We start from the raw sequence: 18,492 nt of genomic DNA on the forward strand, positions 1-18,492 counted from the left end.
TTGCTTGTTTTAATCTATCACATATTTAACTTTAATTGATTGAGATTGAGGAGGAATACTAACAACTGAAAATACTACTGAAAAAGATAGCATCATAGTGACAGATATGCTTGATTGTTGTCATTGTTCACTTTTTAGGGACATATTATTATCATCATCATTATCATCATCATCATTGATATTTGCATATGGACCGTGTCGGATCATAAGCGCTTTGAGATTCGTTTTTCTGATCTTTCATGTGGCTTTCATTCTCTCTCCATAGACTCTCTTTTCATTCTTTAGTCCACTTGGTTCTTGTTTCCTTTGGAACCTCATTCTCTGGGTGTGCTACCAAACAGTTTATCTTTTGACCAAACAGATGCCTGTGTACTAGTTCCACTCATTCTGTCTACGATTTCTTGACGTGTGTAATGTTCATTGTTGGGAGTCTTTGAATGTTTACACAAAATCGCAAACATTATGAATCTGTTTCCACTTTCCTGAACAGCCACACATGGAGAGGTCAAAGGGTTAAAAACCATCAAAATAGAAATACTGTGAGAAAATTAATATTATTTTAAGGTGGTGATGATTTACAGCTTCGAAAAATCATAATTTGTTGTCATAGATATGCCACTTTATGAAGACTACCACTTTCAGTCTGTTGCTTATCCAAAAACTGGTAGTTTTAATACAGTGGCATGCAGCTGCTGGGCCAAATGCAGAATGTATATGCCCCAGGACAACCGGAAAATCTGGGAAAGACCAGGGAGCTTTTTATTGTTTTAGTTTTCACATAAATTTTTGTAATTTTGACTGGTAACAATTGATACTCTGTTAAAGAATATTACCATAACCCGCTACTGCAGAATGATAATATTGCAACTATAAAACATAAATGAAAGAAAATTAACCAAACTAAAACTTCAGTTGCAAGGGAAATGCACCATTTACAACAAAACACCATGCACACACAAGTGTCTGCCAACAGCAAAATGTGCCAAAGTGCTTAGGATGAAGACCACAACAAACTGCTTACAATGAGCGAGACATCACAACTTTTTACATCAAGTTCATTTGAGCAGTTGCCAGCGGGTGCATGTGCAGTTGAGTCACGTATGAGCAGCACTTTCTCCTGCTTCAGCTGCTTAAGTGTGGCTGTTAGCTGCATCAGCAGTGGCAGCAGGCAGCCAACGCTAACCGAAAAAATTTTCTGGCACGCTTGGATTCTCGCCTGCGCAGAGAAGTCCGAGTTATTGTGGGTATGGGGTAGTCTCCCCGTGATCCTTGTCTACGTTTAATACTTTTGCTGTTTCCGCTTTGTTTACAGCTCGCACATCAAATGAAAACAAAATGAATTTCTGTGGCCGGGAGCTATCAGGTGAATTAAAATACATTCACATAATTGCGGAATACTGAAATATATTATTAGTTTCCTTTCCGGTTGTATTTTATTTCCACATTTTTGGCAGTTAGTATTAATCGCTTTGCAGAACAATGAAGTTACTTTTGTTGGTTTGATAAAGAAATTTGGATTTTATCAATCTTTTTCGCTGAGGCCATATGATTATTTGAAACGAAGTGTTTCATTCCACAGTACTGGCTAGCTCCAACTGTTTGCTGAATTTTAAGGGCACATTTTCACCTTCTGCCACTTACGTATGGCATTATGTCATAATAAAGGACTAAGTGTGAGATAGTGCAGTGCAGTATAGTGCAGTGCAGTGCAGTGCAGTGCAGTGCAGTGCAGTGTAGTGCAGTGCAGTGCAGTGCAGTGCAGATACTCGAAGAAAATTTACATCCTGTAAACCACACTGAAAAACTTAGTATCAGGTTGGGGCTACTTCATTGTGAATCTAGACGTACGAATGTGCACTTCAAGCCGAATTAAGCATTTTAGTATGGTTTATGAAGTTCCAGTGCTCTTGGAGTATCCTCAGATTTCCAGTTTCTTTTGTGACATAATGTAAGATCTCTTAATGCTTTATACCTATGAACGGGCTTCTTACGTCGTCATAGCTGTACGTGCCTAGTAACAACTGGTTTCTGGCGCTCTCTGGCAACTGCGTAATGAACCCTTTTCTAACAGGTCTTGGGAAAATACTGTGAATGGTAGTTTGAAAAGCATCACTTTCAAAGTAAATTTCCTTTTACGCATGATGAATTATGTTACATGTGAGATGTGTGAGGAATTTCTTAAATTACAGAGCGTTGACTCTCATTTAAAACTTAACACTTTGAGGACTGGCCATCTGGAAGAGTTTCAAGCCCAGAAGACTAGACATTTATATCATTATTTTAAATGTTATTGGCACATTTGTGTGAAGTATCTTAACTGGCACATTTGTGTGAAGTATCTTAACTGGCACATTTGTGTGAAGTATCTTAACTGGCACATTTGTGTGAAGTGTATCACACGCAAAAAAAAGGACCAACATTATATGTGAAAGCTTAGTTTTTCTTGTACCTACACTATGTATATTAATTGAAACCATTAACTTTTCCTATTTGTGTGTTTGCGCTACCAAAGTGATGTTGCTATTTGCTAACTAAATCACGTATCCTATGCTCTGAATATCTGCTGTCATATGCAGTGTGCACATTGCTGCACATCAAAGATTTTTCCAATTTCTCTTTTTATTTTTATTTATTTTTCTCTGGATTTCATTTTGTAAAGTGCTGGGAAGTTCTAGGCCTGTGTATAAAACCTTGACCATTCAAAGGATAGATAAGTTTTACAGTTAAGAGAGAAAGTATACTGTCACTTGACATGGAAAAAGTGTATTTTCACCTGGGAAATAGTGTGTATATTTTCCAGGAAATCTGGAAAAAATCCACGAATTTGCTTTTCCTTGTCCGTATATACACCCTGAAATCATCATTTATCAAAAATTAATATTAACACATAACAGATAATTTGTGTGGTTTTTTTGAAACAGATTTCCTCATTATGGATAAATGTTAAAATTTTATGAGGTATACAAGGTGTCTCAGGAGGAACGGTACAATATTCAGGGCTATGACAGGAATGACCGTTCGAGGCAAAAAGTTGTAGTAAACATGGACTCTAAAATGCATACATTAAGAGCTATGACCATATGTTCATGTTCACTGCTGTGAAACACTTCTTATCTACTGAACAAATGCTCATAGTAGCACTTCATGCGTCCATTTTAGAGCTCATGTATACTAGACCTTTTCTTTTTCTTTATTTGGTCCATATCGCCTCCTCCCAAAATGTGAAAAGCAAAGAGCTTGCAGTAGGAGAGATTTGCTTCACCATATTGAAGATGATGAAGAGCTCATAGCTCTTAGGATTACATTTTAGCACCCACGTTTATTAGCCTTTTTTGCTTTGAATGATGGTTCTTGTCATATCCCTGAATATTGAGCATTCCTCCTGGGACACTTTTATTTTGGGAACTGGAAGATGAGTAAGTCACTAAGATGATATACTCGGAGAGTCATAAGGAGACGGAATTAACTGCCTATAATTGTGAGTTCTGATATTTGTTTGTAACTTTACTGTTATAATTTTTGTTACATATCTGTTCTGAAATGAATTATTCCTTGCTGTGGAGCAAATTGACATTTAAGAACAGAAAGTGTAAATCTTATTCATTCACATATTAGTGAGGGATGAGTGCATTTTGTGACAGTATCATATGGAAGTTAAGTGTAGGAATATATATGTGAAGACAATAAATGCTTATATACTACAAAATGCTAGAAAGCTAAAATCTCATTTTCTCTAACTTGGGTGTTGCAGGAGAGCTGTTTCCTGACATTGTCAGAGATCTTGTACCAGTATGTAAAAAATTTGCTGAGGTGGGAACAACAAAACAAGCAAAGCAAGCTATTCGATGCTTGTATGTTAATCTCACTCATAATGTGGACTCCATATTCACAGAAATACTGGAGGTAAGTGTTCTCTCTCTCTCTTTTTAATTACCTGTCATCCCTTTGTATCCTAGATTTTTCAAACCCTTTAACAAAGACAATAAAAATGTACACTGAGTAATTTTTAATCTAGGATATGCCTTAGTAGACTCACTAATTCAGAGTACATAAGCATGCTTATTGGTTATGCCAGAGGAATGTAACATCATGTAGACGACACAAAAGCCACATGCTTATGCTAGAGGAATGTATCATCATGTAGGCGACACAAAAATCCAACATTTGTTTACAGATAATCAGTACAACCTCATCACAAAGTTTCTGGCAGTTATCTTCATAGGCCATGTATTCTGAAGTCCAACAGAACTCTTCATGCCTGTAAGATCTGGAAGACTACAGTCTCAATACTTGAACACAGAGGACACCCAAAAGCAAATGGCACTCTCGAAACTTATCAGTTACGAAGGTACTACAACACACAATCTTATATACATTAATGCTTTAAATAGTCGGTGATTTGTGACCATATGAAATTTAACAAAACATGACAAAATTGATATAACAGATCCACTGGTTCTAGAAACATTAAAGTGCTCTGCCACACACATACAAGTCTGTGATTGATTTCACTGTGTCTTCAACCTTGTGGTAAGTGCTTGCTCGTCACTGAGCCTTAGTGTTTTGTTCTTTCCAGTGCTCCAAGAACACGAAATAGAACAAGGAAAAGAAAGAAATGGTATTAGTATTTTATCCTCATCAGCCCACTAACACATGGCCCAGGTAGACATTTCTCAAGCAATATAGCTAGTACAGTTTGTATATTTTCCTTACACACTAAACATTTAATGTGTATGATCCTCTTAACCACACAGGTAGTGTGTAATTCCCTTAAAAGGAACTAATAAGCAAAGCATGCTAGTACAACTGTCTGTGTCTAAAAGCAAGCTAGTACAACTGCCTATACTTTTCAAAACCCCTCCAACAAAACTTATGGAATATTTCAACCTCCCTTAATTTAGAAAAGATAGCAAGATAAATTTGCAACTGCTAATGATTATCACAATATTGTTAACAAAAATTTCTTATTATTTACTATTAAACAAAAATTAGTGAGTCTTCAGTTGGGCAAATACATACTCAGCTTATCACGATCTCATCAACAGATATAACCACATCTTTTTAGGTTTACTCATCCACCCTCCCGAATTGTGACAACATGTCATCACGTAGGTGCAACAAATGATATCACATCTAATTACCTTAAATGTTGTAGAAATCCCATATTGCTCCAGTACGTCAATTTTTTATCCAGTATGTTACCATTACACCACTTGCTCTTTTCAGTAAAATTCACACAGTTCAAAACATCTCTCATATGATGCATGACTACTTATTATAATATGATCTCCTTTCCCTGCTGAGTCTCACATTTTTAATCATTTACTTATCTTGTCTACATCAATTTTCATCCCCATTGCACCCCATTTTTAAAATTGTGTCAATTATTCCCAACAAATTATCCTCACTCCCCTATCTTATCTCACCCCACAAGTGACTACAAATTCTACTTTGTGTGACTTGCTTCGCACACTTTGCATTGCATCACACTTAAACAAGCATCCCCCTCATGCCTCCTAGTGAACAAACTTACTGTATTACAATGAAACCACCATCCATATAAATATATTCCTCCTTGACACCTCAGTCCCAAAGAAAACACCCCAAGTTCTCTCAGCTGCCACTTGAATTACCCAGTTCTCGTATGAGATCAGTGTAATGTTTCAAATCAGAGTTGTTACTTCTCCTCACACTCTACACCACATTTTTCCTGCCTGTGTATATCGCTTCAGATTAGTGTTGTTCCTTGAACCTAATTGCTTATTGGATTTTGGGTATGCTAGCAAATATTCATTTTTGTGAGATTATTATATTATTTCAAAAGGCACATGGTACATGTGCCAGAATTTCTTTATTTCAGAGTCATTTCATTGACCATTTCTTGGTCTTAACCAAAACTATATCCCCAATTTCAAAGAAAGTAGGTTTCAATCTATTGTCGTGCCATCTCTTACTTTCTCCTTCCCCTTTTATTCATTTGAACCTTCACACTTTTCTCCTTCTCATCAGCAATTAGCTCATGAATAACTAGGAATGCAGTCTCTTCATTTATGAAATTACTAGGTTTCACACCCGGCGTGAGCTTATGCAGAGAAAATACTGTGGTCTCATGACGTCTAAAATGGAAGAAAGTAGGTAGCCCATGAAGTATATTTTTGATGGCAGTAAGCACTGCATGCACTATTCAGCTCCCTCATAACTCTCTCGCCCATAGTTCCTTGTGGGGAAGGAGCCAAAATTTAACTTGCCTTATACCATTCCTCTTCATGTACTGCCTGCGCCACTTAAGACACAAATTGGGATCCATTGTCTGATTTTAAGGCCTCTTGTTTGCGCAGTTAAGGTAGATAATTCTTTTCCAATTTATCAACGAGATTCCTTGCATTTGCTCTCTTGACGAATAAGAGTTTGACAGATTTTGTAAGTGTATCTTAGACCACCAAAATATAACTGCACAATCCTTATGACACTAGTAAGGGGACAAACAAATCTACTGCTAGTAGTTCTTTATATCTAGTAGTCAGTACACTTGGTCTCAAACTTTGGTCTAGTCTTTATTAGACACAGTTTCTTCAGGAATTAATGTTCCAAATATTCTGTGTCTTTTGGCCTCCAGTGCTTCGTATCGGAAGATTGACGGTGGTGCCGTTTCATCCTCTTCGCCACAATCTCCACGTGGTAGCTTCTTTCTCTGTATCCATTGTTTTCAGGTGTTTCCTGAAGCTCTTATGGCCAGTCATTCGTCTTATCATGAGTTTGATCTTTCTCTTTGTCTTTATCCTTGTCTTCTATTCTGCATGCTGCCTACCAATCCAGCTATGTAATTTTGATTTTACTGTCAACTTAGTGATGGTTCCTCTAACCTCACAAGGTATTCATGGCATTTTGCATGATCTTTGATCACATCGCAGGAGATGATAGATACTTCAGGGCTGCTTGGGTGCCCGAGTGAATGTGGATTACACGATCCTTTTGCACATAAATAGCTCCTCGTCCATACACACTCTGATATCAAATATCTGTGCCTGGAAAACTGTGGCCAGTTTCCCTAGAGAGACTGTGGTCTCTAGTGTATGCTGTACCCAGTATATCCCAGTCCCAGCACCTTTGATTTTGAATGGTCAGTAAGCAAGACTAGGTCTCTAGAACCATATCATGTTTCATTCTTCCACTGATACCTACTTCCAGTTGTTACATTGAAAGGTTTATTGAAGCAGCTGTGAGCTTCCCTAACCATTTCTATATTTTTCATATGCGTTATATTTTTGTGGGATTCTGGAAATTCCAAAGATTTTCAATTTTTAGTGTGTATTCCCATGCCACGGTCTCCGTTGTAACACAAGGATGTAGTGGGGTTATGACCAGCATAGTCCCCATCCAGCTCTGGGTATGATGCCAATTCCACCTTTTGTGGTTAGGCAGGCCAGTGTCTGCACCTTTCCAAGCTCCTTAGCAACAATTTTCTATTCTACTTTATTCCACCATACTGTAGCCCCATAGGTCTTACACTGAAGCGCCAAAGAAACTAGTATAGGCATGTGTATGCAAATATAGAGATATGTAAACAGGCAGAATAAGATGCTGCGGTTAGCAGTGCCTCTATAAGAAAACAAGTGTCTGGCGCAGTTGTTAGATTGGTTACTGCTGCTAAAATGGCAGGTTATCAAGACTTAAGTGAGGTTGAATGTGGTGTTATAGTTGGCACATGAGCAATGGGACACAGCATCTCCGAGGTAGCGATGAAGTGGGGATTTTCCCATACGACCATTTCACGGGTGTACGATGAATCTCAGGAACCCAGTAAAACATCAAATCTCTGACATCACTGTGGCTAGAAAAAGATTCTGCAAGAACAGGACCAACAACGACTGAAGAGTTTCAGTGTGACAGAAGTGCAACCCTTCTGCAAATTGGTGCAGATTTCAGTGCTGGACCATCAACAAGCGTCAGCATGCTAACCAGTCAATGAAAAATCATTGATATGGGCTTTCGGGGCCGAAGGCCCACTCCTGTACCCTTGATGACTGCACGACACAAAGCTTTATGCCTCACCCGGGCCCATCATCATAGATGTTGGACTGTTGATGACTGGAAACATGTTGCCTGGTTGGACAAGTCTCGTTTAAAATTTTATCGATTGGATGGATGTGCATGGGTATGAAGACAGCCTCATGAATCCATGGACCCTGCATGTCAGTAGGAGACTGTTCAAGCAGGTGGAGGCACTTTAAGGGTGAGGAGCATGTACAGTTGGAGTGATACGGACCCCTAATAGGTCTAGATATTACTCTGACAGGTGACACATACACAAGCATCCTATCTGATCAACTGCATCCATTCATGTCCATTGTGCATTCTGACGGAATTGGGCAATTCCCACACGTCCAGAACAGAGTGGTTCCAGGAACAGTCTTCTGAGTTTAAACACTTCCGCTGGCTATCAAACTCCCCAGACATGAACATTGTTGAGTATATCTGGGATGCCTTGCAACATGCTGTTCAGAAGACATCTACCCCCTTGGACTCTCAGGGATTTTTTGGACAGCCCTGCAGGATTGATGGTGTCAGTTCCCTCCAGCACTTCTTCAGACATTAGCTGAGTCCACGCCACGACATGTTGCAGCACTTTTGTGTGCTCGCATGGGCCCTACATGATATTAGGTAGGTATCCCAATTTATTTGGCTCTTCAGTGTATAACAGTGGTGTAGAACCTGTACATGCTCCTGAGACGTATACCCCAGTTTTGTCTGCAGGCCCTTCTAGTGCACTTGTGAGCATCTTTTGCCATGGAACATATATTCATCATGTGGAGGGTTCAGGTTAGTTTTGCATCCAGGTTTACTCCCAGATAATTTACTACTACTGCCAGAATTTCATTGAAGAGCATAAGATTCCAGTACACATCCCATGTATGCTTCCTAAACCTGTTTCGCACAATGTTCAGTGCACACTGTACCGTTGTTTGATCATCATCATCATACCTTAGGCTACAACAAGCAAAACAACAGTACTGCAGGCATACTATGCACAGTTCAACTCACTAATCCGATATGGGATCATTTTCTGGGGATACTCAACTCACAGTGTAAAGGTTTTTAGAATGCAAAAAAGAGCTTTAAGAATAATTTGTGGCCTTAAAAAGATGGAGTCCTGTAAATCCCATTTTACTGAGCTTGGTGTTCTAAATGTTCCAAGTTTATTCATTTATGAAACTATCTTGTTCACTAGGGACTACCTCCTGAAAACAGGCAAACTGCTACAGAACAAAAGTGTACACAACTATAGTACCAGAAGGGAATCAAATATACATCAAAAATATCACAGAACAACCACCTATCAGAGGAGCATAATTAACATTGGTGTAATACTACACAATAAGATACCAGAGGAAATAAAAAATACTACTCATCCAATATTTAAAGCTAAACTAAAGGCATTTATAATAAAGCACTGTTTCTATTCTGTCAGAGAATTTCTGAATAAGTAACAAAATTAATTGTAGTAGGTACCTAATTTTAATTGCTAATACTATGTATTATTGTAACTTATCTTTGACCTGTCCAATATCAATTGTACAATTTGTGCTATATGATAAAACTGGACCAATAAAAAATCAAAAGTAACCTCGGGTATTTAGCTCTTCAATGAATTTATTCAACACTAGGTTCCACACCTCCTGTCTCAAAACAGGTAATTTTATTTCTACACAAAACCTTTCTTAGGTCGTTACACTGTCTGTCTCTAAATTCTTATATATTTTTCTCTTTGTCAATGATCATTTTCTCCTGCCACCCAGCACTGTTGTCCCTTGAGCCATACTCCTTCAGCATACCTTGTTTCCGAATGAATACATCTTAAAGATAGTTCCATCTGATTTTTATCTACCTGGTCAACGAATGGAGCCTCCTGAATGTACCTATTTAAATCATAGCAAAACACTGTGTTTGCAAAATCGGAAACAGTAGTAGAAACAAAACATCTCCTTGCGGACACCCTCTGGTGCTGTTCATCGTCATTTTCTCATTCACTATGGTGGCTTCTACCTTTCATTTACTCAGCATGGTATTAATCCACCTTCATATAGTGGTCTTAATGCCATACTCTTTTGCAGCTCTGTCCTTGGTTCTGCAGCTTTACCCATGGATTCGGAGGTTGTTTTGCTTACTGCCCCCTCAGCATCAAGCAGAGCTTTGATTTGCTTGGTTGATAAGCGTGTTGGTTTTCATGTAGAGGAACCTCAGGTAAACTGCTTTATTGATGTGTACAGTAACAATGTTTACTATTATCAACACACATCAAAAAAAGTTTTGCATCGCCTCGGTTCCAAGAGTTCCAGAACCTGTACAGAAAATTGGAATAGAGATAAACATCATTTCTGCCCATTTTATTGCTCATGGAAACCACACATTGCATGTTGTACCACCATACAGCGAGACCTTCAGAGAACGTGGTCCAGATTGCTGTACACACCGGTACCTCTAATACCCAGTAGCACTTCCTCATGCATTGATGCGTGCCTGTATTCGTCGTGGCATACTATCCACAAGTTCATCAAGGCACTGTTGGTCCAGATTGTCCCACTCCTCAACGGCGATTCGGCGTAGATCCCTCAGAGTGGTTGGTGGGTCATGTCGTCCATAAACAGCCCTGTTCAATATGTTCGATATGGTTCATGTCTGGAGAACATGCAAGCCACTCTAGTCAAGCGATGTCGTTATCCTGAAGGAAATCATTCACAAGATGTGCACGGTAGCGGCACGAGTTGTCGCCCATGAAGACGAATGCCTCGCCAATATGCTACCGATGACGATTGTGTGGTTGAAGGCATATGTGACACTTATCGGTGAAGAGAATGTGATGCCAGTCCTGAGCGGTCCATTCGGCATGTTTTTGGGCCCATCTGTATCACGCTGCATGGTATCGTGGTTGCAAAGAAGAACCTCGCCATGGAAATCAGGAGTGAAGTTGCATATCATGCAGCCTATTGCACACAGTTTGAGTCATTACATGACGTCCTGTGGCTGCATCAAAACATTATTCAACATGGTGACGTTGCTGTCAGGGTTCTTCCGAGCCATAATCCATAGGTAGCAGCCATCCACTGCAGTAGTAGCCCTTGGGCGGCCCGAGCGAGGCATGTCATTGACAGTTCCTGTCTCTCTGTACCTTCTCCATGCCTGACCATCATCACTTTGGTTCACTCCGAGATGCCTCGACACGTCCCTTGTTGAGAACCCTTCCTGGCACAAAGTAACATTGCGGACACAGTTGAACCGCGGTATTGACCGTCTAGGCATGGTTGAACTACAGACAACACGAGCTGTGTACCTCCTCCTTGGTGGAATGACTGGAACTGATCGGCTGTCGGACCCCCTCTGTCTAATAGGCACTGCTTGGTTGTTTACATCTTTGGGCAGGTTTAGTGACGTCTCTGAAAAAACAAAGGGACTGTGTCTATGATATAATATCCACAGTCAACTTCTATCTTCAGGAGTTCGGGGAACAGGGGTGATGCAAAACTTTTTTTTGATGTGTGTAGAAGAAAGGAGGACAGACTAATTGGTCTCATATACTTATCCTTGGCATGACCTGTTCTCCTTAGCTTCGGAGTGAAAACAACCTTCACTGTCCTCCAAGCATTAGGAATAACTCGTGCTATTGGAATGGCTCTGAACAGTCTGTATGGAAGTCTGATGAATTTATCTCCTGCTTATGGCAGCAGAGCCAGAAAGCTTCCGTCTGAGCTTGGTGACACTTGTAATAATCCCACTGCCCACTGGATTTTCACGAAGTAATTTCATTTTCTAGCAGGTTCCCAGTTGTCCTGTTTGTTACCTGTAAGCCAGTGCTTCACAGCGACTGAATGTACGTGTGTGCTATCTGCTAGAGTGCATTGAGGGAAGAGTCTTGAGGAGCATATCCATTGTCTCATACGCTGCCCTTGTATACCCTCCACCCTCCTTTTATAGAGCAGGGTTTTGTGAAGTCTGGTGAAGTCTGGTGGCTCTGACAGTTGTACCTTCAGTCTCCTCACAGAATACCTTCCAGGATGATGGCTTCACTTGATTTATAGCAAGGTCATATTTGGCAAGGGACTCCCTATGCTTTGCTCTTTGACCTTTCCTTCTTACAGAGTTGCAGTCTTCTTACCTGCTTCGTTCAAAATCCCAAGACGACGTATCACCAAGATACAATTCTGTATGTGAATGTATTGGTGATCGTACTGTTTTTGCACGTATTGTGATCGTACTGTTTTCTAAGTATGAGGCCATATGACAGAAGTCACATTACCTGCCACTTCCTTTAAATCTATTGGATTTCATATCAAAATTTTGACTTCCGTTAAGTAAGAGTTCAGGGCTTTCGAATATGAGTCCCAGTCTGCTTTCCTAGGATTCCTATAATCCATGGTCTGTTTAATGCTCATTTTAACTGCAAACTTGATACAGATGTCAGATAAGAATGGCTCCATCTGCATGTGAATTTTTTGATGTAACTGCCCATTAAGATGGACCCAGTAGTTATGTCAGTTATTTGTTCCCTTCTTCTGTTCCTGATGGTAGGTTCCCTAGCCCTATTCTAGATGTCTATATTGTTTTCTTGTAGGTATTCCAGTAGACAATCACCTCTGCTGTTGATGTCACTCCTCCCTCACACCAGGTTGCGGGCATTGGCATCAGAACCATCCAACAGTTGTTCATTCAACTGCAGGCATCTATCCACAAGTCTTTTCACTTTCTGGGGAGGATGAGCACTGCCCTTGTAAGTAGACCAATACAAATTCCCTCGTGCATCCTTCCTCATGCTGTTTCATCCTTATGGTCACTAAGTCCCTGGAACAGAAGTTTTTGCCATTGGTCTGAATGAAATTCCATTCTTGACACAAATGAGTTTTTTTCTTTTTAAAAAAACAGCTTACCTCCAGTTCCTGGTAGGCCTGATATGCCCCTTTTGTATAAATAGGGTTCCTGGATCAGTGGCATGTCCACCTCCTGTCTTCCTGGAAGGCGCATCAAGGCGGCAGTTGCCACCTTACTGTGTTTCAGGTTTATCTGCAACACTTACAGTAACTTGTGAGAACTATGCAACCTTCTTCTTGATTACCCTCCAGTCATCTGTCAAGCCTTTCTGGTTTTGCACACGTACATTCACAAATAGAATCTTTGGAGGAACATCCTCAGGAAGCTTAGGTATCCAAATTGATATGTGTGTGTTGACCAGCAGCTTCACCTCCTCCCATTGAGCTATCTTGGGCACCATCTCTGTAAGCCAGTCTGCTGTTCCCATCCTCACTGACAAAGATTAGAGAATTTTTGTCCAGGTAGACCCTCCTGCATTTGGGACCTAAACTTGCAGCTTCCCTAATGTTTTCAAAGAGAATCATGTAAACTAGCTTCTCCTATTGCGAGGTGATGCTATGCTACCACAGACATAGCCATCAGTTTCATGCGAACACAGTAGTAAGTTACACTGTAAGCCGCCGCCCCCCCTCTCCCCTCCCCCCTCCGCCAAATGCACACACACACGACAGTGAGGGCTTCCAACTTGGACTGACTATAATTCCTTTTTGTTGCTGACAATATTCGACTACCAGATGCAGTTGTCCAAGACACTTTTCCACCCCCAGTCCATCACCACATGTGTTTGTAGAGATACAAAATAGTATACTGACATCAGGATGGTATAGTATTTTGCTGATGAGCAGTTCCTCCTTCAGTCTTTCAAACTGCTCTTCACATAGTTTGATCCACAATCAAGTGTCATTCCTCTTTAGCTGCTGCAATATGTAGGGATCATTAAATAAGTGCCCACTCACAAATTTGTAATCAAAATCAAACAGGCCCAACATTGCTTTCAGTTGCTTTTGGTTTATGGTCGCTGTAAATTCGTATAAGCTTTCAGCTACTCAGGATCTGGTACTATCATACCCTCAGTAATGTATCCCAAAAGCTTCACTTTTTTCCTTCAGTCTCCCTTGCCCCCCCCCCCCCCCCCCCCAAGCAGAACAGATAGTGCATCATTCAACAAATTAGATTGCTCTTCCCAATTAGTGCATCATTCAACAAATTAGATTGCTCTTCCCAATTTTTAGTCAGGATAAAAATATCATTAACCTGGCGTAACTTAGCCCTACCCAAAACTTCATCCACTTGAAATAGATAGCATTTTCCTTTGTGGAGGAAGGCAGTGCGTTTTCTTGATTTTTCTGTAAACTTTATGTTCCAGTACCTGCAAGTAATGTCAAATGGCATTAAGTACTTGGTTCCTTGGAACTTTTGTAACATCTCCTCCATGTTTCATTTACACCTCCTCTCCCAAAACGGGTCATTTTATTTCTACACAGAACCTTTCTTAGGTCTTTACACTGTCTGTCTGTAAATTCTTATATATCTTTCTCTTTGTCAATGATCATTTTCTCCTGCCATCCAGAACTGTTGTCCCTTGAGCCATATTCCTTCAGTGTACCCTGTTTCCATCTGATTTTTATCTACCTGGTCAACGAATGGCGCCTCCTGAACATACCTGTTTAAATCAGAGCAAAATACCCTGTTTGCAAAGTCAGTTTTTCTTTTCAATTTGTTGATCAATTCTACCCTAAAAAGCAATTCTACCTTTAACCCAAGAATGACTAGAAATCTAAATTTGATTGCTTGTCCCAGTATTGAAATATGCAATGAAATTTCCTACTTAAATGCTTTTGTCAATTTCCTGGTACCCTTTGTACCAACATGGCTACAATTCCATCTGCATAGCCATTGACTCATATCGTGCCTGTGAATTCCCGCAAACCTCACTTCCGCTCCCTAGCAAAACTTTCATGGGGACACTTTGTGTTTGAGCTTGGATGACTGAATGGTTCTCTTTCTCTTCATCCACAAAGGACTGCTCTTCATCTAATAACTCACCACTAATCCTATAGTCTGCATATTTCCCAATCTATCCAACAGATTCGGATTGCAACATTGTTTCACTTCACTGTCCTCATCAAAAACAAATTCCATTTTCTCTTCACTCTCACTTTCTGGTTCGCCTTCCTCCTCAAATATTCTCTCCTGTTGCCTCTCATTCTCACCTTAAACGTCAGTGTGCAACAATTTTAGCAATTTTGTCCACATTCATTCCCTTTAAAATGTGAGTATTCATAAAGTCAAAACACACACACACACACGCACACACACACACACACACACACACGCACACACGCGCGAGCGCTGCAGGAAACTGTTTCATTTCATCCACCTGTCTCGCCAAAGATCCAAATTCCAATCATTCACTCCCAGAACAACTGTATTTCCCTTTATTTAAACTACATCTTCTGCTACCTGGTTATTCCTATTTGCTAATAACTCTGATTCCTCCTCCTCTTTTGCAACTAAAAGAACCCACCACTTCATCTCTACTCCCCTCTCAATATGTATCTCACTCCCCATATAGTCCTCCCAGTGCTTATTATCTTGTGGCTCTCTTTCCAATCATGTGCACAGGTGCAAGTATGCCCACACTGAATGCCACGTAGACTCCTAAGATGACATGACTGCTGCAATTGCAGTCAGAGTGCTTCATCTGCAAGCATGTGCAGTAGGAAAATTTAAAGATTCCAGAACTACATCAACAGCAGTTATTTCATTCTGTCCCTGCTTATGAGCACACAGTAAACACAGACTGTTGGGAGCAAATGCGTCAAGCCACAGTTGTGTCAATTGGCCAGAATGAAACTTTCTAGATTAGTAAACCACTTAATCATGGGAAATAGGGCCAGTTTTGAGACCAGTGGCTATAACTGTAGCTGACTTAACCCCTTTCATATTGTTGTCTTAGATCACCATTCACTTTGTGTGCCTGCAAGCTCTGTATTGGCCACCTTATGACTTCACACCACAAATAGCAATGGGCACAACTTAATCACAAAATTTCTGACAGTATCCATCTCCTACTCATTGTGCTGCACTCACACAACACTACTTTGATATTAAATATCCTACTGTTTATGGCCAGATTGAATATCATTCAGTTTAATGTAATTGCAGGTAAAGGGTGAACCACATGTTGTTGTTGTTGTTGTGGTCTTCAGTCCTGAGACTGGTTTGATGCAGCTCTCCATGCTACTCTATCCTGTGCAAGCTTCTTCATCTCCCAATACTTACTGCAACCTACATCCTTCTGAATCTGCTTAGTGTATTCAACTCTTGGTCTCCATAAACGATTTTTACCCTACATGCGCCCCTCCAATGCTAAATTTGTGATCCCTTGATGCCTCAGAACATGTCCTACCAACCGGTCCCTTCTTCTTGTCAAGTTGTGCCATAGACTCCTCTTCTCCCCAATTCTATTCAATACCTCCTCATTAGTTATGTGATCACCCATCTAATCTTCAGCATTCTTCTGTAGCACCACATTTCAAAAGCTTCTATTCTCTTCTTGTCCAAACTATTTATCGTCCATGTTTCACTTCCATACAAGGCTACACTCCATACAAATACTTTCAGAAACGACTTCCAGACACTTAAATCTATACTCGATGTTAACAAATTTCTCTTCTTCAGAAACGCTTTTCTTGCCATTGCCAGTCTACATTTTATATCCTCTCTACTTCGACCATCATCAGTTATTTTGCTCCCCAAATAGCAAAACTCCTTTACTACTTTAAGTGTCTCATTTCCTAATCTAATTCCCTCAGCATCACCCGATTTAATTCGACTACATTCCATTATCCTCGTTTTGCTTTTGTTGATGTTCATCTTATATCCTCCTTTCAAGACACTGTCCATTCCGTTCAACTGCTCTTCCAAGCCTTTGCTGTCTCTGACAGAATTACAATGTCATCGGTGAACCTCAAAGTTTTTATTTCTTCTCCATGGATTTTAATACCATCTCCAAATTTTTCTATTGTTTCCTTTACTGCTTGCTCAATATACAGATTGAATAACATCGGGGAGAGGCTACAAGTCTGTCTCACTCCCTTCCCAACCACTGCTTCCCTTTCATGCCCCTCCACCCTTATAACTGCCATCTGGTTTCTGTACAAATTGTAAATAGCTTTTCTCTCCCTGTATTTTACCCCTGCCACCTTCAGACTTTGAACGAGATTATTCCAGTCAACATTGTCAAAATCTTCCTCTAAGTCTACAAATGCTAGAAATGTAGGTTTGCCTTTCCTTAATATTTCTTCTAAGGTAAGTCGTAAGGTCAGTATTGCCTCACGTGTTCCAGTATTTCTACAGAATCCAAACTGATCTTCCCCAAGGTCGGCTTCTACTAGTTTTTCCATTCGTCTGTAAAGAATTTCGCATTAGTATTTTGCAGCTGTGGCTTCTTAAACTGATACTTCGGTAATTTTCACATCTGTCAACACCTGCTTTCTTTGGGATTGGAATTATTATATTCTTCTTGAAGTCTGAGGGTATTTCGCCTGTCTCATACATCTTGCTCACCAGATGGTAGAGTTTTGTCAGGATTGGCTCTCCCAAGGCCGTCAGTAGTTCCAATGGAATGTTGTCTACTCCCGGGGCCTTGTTTCGACTCAGGTCTTTCAGTGCTCTGTCAGACTCTTCACGCAGTATCATATCTCCCATTTCATCTTCATCTACCTCCTCTTCCATTTCCATAATATTGTCCTCAAGAACATCGCCCCTGTATAGACCCTCTATATACTCCTTCCACCTTTCTGCTTTCCCTTCTTTCCTTAGAGCTGGTTTTCCATCTGAGGTCTTGATATTCATACAAGTGGTTCTCTTTTCTCCAAAGGTCTCTTTAATTTTCCTGTAGGCAGTATCTATCTTACCCCTAGTGAGACAAGCCTCTACATCCTTACATTTGTCCTCTAGCCATCCCGGCTTAGCCATTTTGCACTTCCTGTCGATCTCATTTTTGAGACGTTTGTATTCCTTTTTGCCTGCTTCACTTGCTGCATTTTTGTATTTTCTCCTTTCATCAATTAAATTCAGTATCTCTTCTGTTACCCACGGATTTCTACTAGCCCTCGTCTTTTTACCTATTTGATCCTCTGCTGCCTTCACTATTTCATTCCTCAAAGCTACCCATTCTTCTTCTACTGTATTTCTTTCCCCCATTCCTGTCAATTGTTCCCTTATGCTCTCCCTGAAACTCTTTACAACCTCTGGTTTAGTCAGTTTATCCAGGTCCCATCTCCTTAAATTCCCACCTTTTTGCAGTTTCTTCAGTTTTAATCTACAGTTCATAACCAATAGATTGTGGTCAGAGTCCACATCTGCCCCTGGAAATGTCTTGCAATTTAATACCTGGTTCCTAAATCTCTGTCTTGCCATTATATAATCTATGTGATACCTTCTAGTATTTCCAGGAACCACATACTACACACAATTGATGTCCTGTAATAATGATTATTCAGGTGCAGTAATTTAACTCTGAACTGACCCATGGATTTTAATGTGGCAGGTAAAATATTAACACATTTACTAATTGCACTGTCCTTCCAAGGATATAGAATAGCCAAATCAAAACAAAAACAA

General features: G+C 40.1%; 1 protein-coding gene across 2 annotated transcripts in view; it reads left to right on the forward strand.

Annotated features, from left to right (window-relative positions):
• The window catches only part of LOC126194825 (sister chromatid cohesion protein PDS5 homolog B-B), a 204,540-nt gene that overhangs the window by 107,470 nt on the left and 78,578 nt on the right, over positions 1–18,492 (forward strand). For both annotated transcript variants that reach the window (XM_049933153.1, XM_049933154.1), the window contains exon 14: positions 3,752–3,903. In XM_049933153.1, the coding sequence (XP_049789110.1) occupies positions 3,752–3,903 (152 nt within the window). The remainder of the gene's footprint in view (positions 1–3,751; positions 3,904–18,492) is intronic.

The sequence above is a fragment of the Schistocerca nitens genome, chromosome 7, assembly GCF_023898315.1.
Source record: "Schistocerca nitens isolate TAMUIC-IGC-003100 chromosome 7, iqSchNite1.1, whole genome shotgun sequence".
NCBI lineage: Eukaryota > Metazoa > Arthropoda > Insecta > Orthoptera > Acrididae > Schistocerca > Schistocerca nitens.